The sequence below is a fragment of the Callorhinus ursinus genome, unplaced genomic scaffold, assembly GCF_003265705.2.
Source record: "Callorhinus ursinus isolate GAN/ISIS: 27379988/994484 unplaced genomic scaffold, GSC_fseal_2.0 scaffold3572, whole genome shotgun sequence".
Taxonomy (NCBI): Eukaryota; Metazoa; Chordata; class Mammalia; order Carnivora; family Otariidae; genus Callorhinus; species Callorhinus ursinus.
Window position 1 is genome coordinate 1,348 of NW_027400626.1, and position 3,858 is coordinate 5,205.

Below are 3,858 nucleotides of genomic sequence, written 5' to 3' on the forward strand. Positions count from 1 at the left end.
AAAGGTGGCTGGGCCCTGGGGGATGAGCCAGGCGGGAGTGACTTGCAGGAAACAAGGGAGGCTGAAGCTGTGGGGGTGGTGAGAAAATTAGAAGCAATTCATTTCTCTCATTTTTTCCTGTATATTCTAAATGCACGTGTTATTTTTAGGAAAACACACACACGTGAGAGAAAGACTAGCATGGAGGGAAAAAAAAATGGCCAGGAGCCAGGGGTAGGTGGGGTTCCAGTTCCATCCCTGACCCAAGCTCACCGTGTAGCCATAAACAGGAGCCCATGGGTGCTGTGCCAAGTGAGGCTGGGTCTGGCTGAGTCCTGCCACCTGAACAAGGAGCTGGTCAGAGGCAAGGAAGTGATGCCAGAGCCCCACCCATCAGGGAAGTCCTCATGGAGCCTCTGCTTCCCACCTGAGTGCTTGGAGTGGGGTCCAGCCTCTCTCTGCTTTCCCACCCTCTGCTGGCAGAACAGAACCAGTATGTGTGGCCTCACGGGGCATGTACCCTGGGTTTCCTTAGCACTTGCTTTAAAAATATATATGTAAACTTTTCAGGTTATGAAATACCCCCCTTCCCCCACAGAAAACCTGGAGAGAAGCAACAATACAGCCAGGTGAGGGCCTGGATTAGACCCAGAAGGGATGGGGCATTTTGGAGTGCTTCGAACCTTCTCCCACGCCATTCAACAAGCAGCTTTCCAGGAGAAACCCCACCAAACACACGCCTCATTTCCTTCCCATCCCCCTGCCCTTGGACACTGAGGCAGGTTGTCAACTCTTCCCCATTAAAACAGCTGTAGCTAGCATTGTGCATGCACCCTCGCCTGCATTTCCAAGTGGGCTCTCCACATCCCGTGGGGGCACAGTTCTTTGCCTAAGTAGTTATAGCAGCTTTGGGTAACAAGTCAGGGAGTAAACCCTGCAAGTAAAGCACAAACACGTCTGTAGGTAGCATGTGATCCGTATCCCAACCCCAAAGCAAAAAGGGAGAACCAACAAAGCCAGATGTCCATCCTGGAGACCCAAGGCCTGGAGGTCTCCAGCCAGGGGAGCCTGATCCCTGTCCAGCAGAAAGAGCCCACACGTTAAAAATAAATGGTCTTTTTATTGTGTGTCCACGAAAACAAAGTCAGGGTGGCCTTAGTTAATCCCCCCAACGAGGTGACAACAGACAGGAGGCATGCAATGACAACAATCATATTCTCCTCTCCAGGAGAAGGGTCTCGCCTTCGTAGGCCCTAAGGGTCAGAGGCAAGCAGGACCAGGAGACTCCAGAAGAAGGCCTGCCGGGGCCCACCATGCCACGGAGGGGGCCTGGGCTCACTGCCTCCCTGGCACAACAAGGCAGGGGGAGCAAGCACTGACCTGGGCCAAGCCCAGCACTCCCAAGCTAGAACACACAGAAAAGCCCCCACCCCCTCCCCCAGCAAACACTACTAAGGCAGTCAGCCAGGACTTCTGAGAGAACAGCTGGCCATGAAGCCAGACCCTCAGGGCTCCGTCCAGAAGGGATTGCCATCCTCAGCCTGCATGGAGTAGTAAACAAAGAGCAGGAAGGCAGCAAAGACCAGGAATAGGAGCAGCTGGCCCCAGAGCGGGACCTGGCGGTCCTGGCCCACACCAGCCCCAGGGGCCTGCTTTTCCGGCCGGATAGCACGACGGGTGAGCCACGAAGTGGGAGAAGATGCAGATGAGGACATGGGAGAGGTGGAAAAGGCTGTGGGGTAATAGGACAGGCCCAGGGAGCTTCTGGAGACACTGGAGACAGGCCGGTAGTGCACGATGTTCTGGTAGGCGCTGTCCCGGCCATAGGCAGGGCGTTCCCTTAGGCAAAGAGGAGAGCGGGTGAGCCAGGAGGGCCCGGGCCCAGAATCAGCCCTGGAGCCTGGCCCTTCCTGCTACTTACCTATCCTTGCTTTCCTCTTCAGAAGAGAAAAAACTGTCATCGCGCACCTAGAGATAAGAGTCAGGGAGAGGGGACTGGCCGGCAGGGTCAGTGTGGCCTGGCCTATCCGTCAGTCCAAACTTACCCACAGCCGGCTTATTCTGACCATTGCTTAGAGGCCCACACCCTGTTCCCTCCAAAATTCTGAGTTCCCAGCCTTATGTCTGTAGGGCTTTGTCACCTGTTCAACGACTGTCCCGGCTGCCTGCACCTCACTTTGTGCCCCAGGGTTCGGAGAAAGCTCAAACCTAGATCCCAGACCAGGGTGCAAGGCATGTCCCATGCGTTCCAGTTTTAACCGTTCTGACAGCCCCCCAGAGGAGGGCCCTGACCGGGAAGGTGTCTGCTCACCCTACCTCTCTGGAGGCACGGGACCTACCATTTGCACCCAGCGGCCCCCTTGTTTTGTCCAAACCCAGCTATGACCCCCATGGGTTGCACCCAACTGCTCAACAGCCAGCTCACCTGGTGGTGAAAGGTGTCTGTATCTGCGAGTGAAGTTGAGGGCTGGCGGAATCCCTTGGAGGTGCCCACAGGCTCAGGTTCCCCATAAGTCCTGGTGGTCAAGTAACTCTCCTCATAGTAGTCATCACTATAGCCTTGGGAAGGGGACACAGTGGTAGCAAAGGGGACAGCAGTGTCCCCCACCTGGCCCAGTGGCCCTAATCCGAATCCCATTTGGGGGCCTGTGGCACGGTTTCTCCCCTCTAGGGCTGCTGAGAATGATGGGGATTGAGATCTCAGGTTCTCCCTGACACCAGGGTCCCTGAGGGAATGGAATAAAGGTGGCAGGGTGCCCACCCCACCCCAACTCAGCCTTACCCTTGCTCTGGTAAAGTAAGGCGTCCTCTTTCTTGGGCAGATCATACATATCTGAGTCCACGGATGCTGAATCTAAGTCTGAATGGGAGGGGGGCAGGACCATTTGCCCCCATGGCCCCGCTCCCTTTTCCCCGTGCCCCTCCCAGCCGGCGCCCCTGCCACGCCCTCCCGACCCCGTCCTCCCCGTCGCCCAAACCCTGTCCCCGTGGGAGGCCAGGTGGAGCTCTGGGGCGGGGGCCTTACCCGAGAACCGATAGGAGAAAGAGGATGCGGACGAGTTCGGGGGCGAGAGCCTCCGCCTCTGGGTCTCGTATTCGAAGATTTTCTTTTCGTAGAGCTTGCGAGTGGAACCTGGCCAGACAGACGCGAGGCGATCAGAGACGCGGGCCGGGAACCCGGGGATAGCGCGGGGAGGGGGCCCGCTCGCCGCCGCATACCCACAACAGGCCCGTGCGGGATGTTGTACTGGCGCAGCACAGCGGCCAGCTCAGCGTCCGACAGGACCGCGTAGTCGTCCATGGCGGGCGGCGGGGAGCTGGGGGTGGCCCGGGCCTGGCGACACGGGCCGAGCTACCGCTGCCTCAGAGCACGGCGGGGGCAGCGCGAGCGTCTCGGGAGCGGCAGCACTCGCGTCACGCCTGCGTCACGCTCGCGTCACGGCCGCGGGCTCTGCGGACGGCGCGCGCTGTGCGGGGCGGGGCCAGGCCGCGAGGAGCGGCCCTTGTGGATCGGTCTGGTCATGGGAGCAGGCGGGGCGGGCCTGACGAGGCCCACACGTCACAAACGGGCGGGACAGGCTAGAGGCAAAAAAGGGGCGGGGCGAGCGCGGAAGCCAAAACTGCGCAGACCCGACTGGCCGCTGGAGCGGGGGGGGGGGGGTGGGGGGCCCCCGGGGGGGGGGGGGGGGGGGGGGGCCAGCGACCGAGGCGTCACCCACTGGCGCGTCCCGGTCGGAAGGGAGGAGGTAGGGGGCCTACGCAACTCGAACCGGCAGAAACCGGCCAAGACAGGAAAGCGGCGCAGGACTGACGCGCTGGGCGTGACTCGCGCTCCCCGAGTCACGTGGGCTCCGACCCGGCCCCGCCGCCCCAGCAGCC

At 60.2% G+C, this 3,858-nt stretch overlaps 1 protein-coding gene across 1 annotated transcript; it reads right to left on the reverse strand.

The window, feature by feature from the left end:
• Window positions 1-1,079: 1,079 nt before the first annotated feature.
• Window positions 1,080-3,402, reverse strand: EMD (emerin). Its single transcript, XM_025866126.2, has 6 exons — window positions 3,199-3,402; window positions 3,005-3,112; window positions 2,762-2,839; window positions 2,405-2,538; window positions 1,901-1,947; window positions 1,080-1,818 (listed from the first exon to the last, which is right to left on the reverse strand). The coding sequence occupies exons 1-6, from the start codon at window positions 3,278-3,280 to the stop codon at window positions 1,485-1,487; spliced, it is 783 nt and encodes a 260-aa protein (XP_025721911.1). The 5' UTR covers window positions 3,281-3,402; the 3' UTR covers window positions 1,080-1,484.
• Window positions 3,403-3,858: the final 456 nt, after the last annotated feature.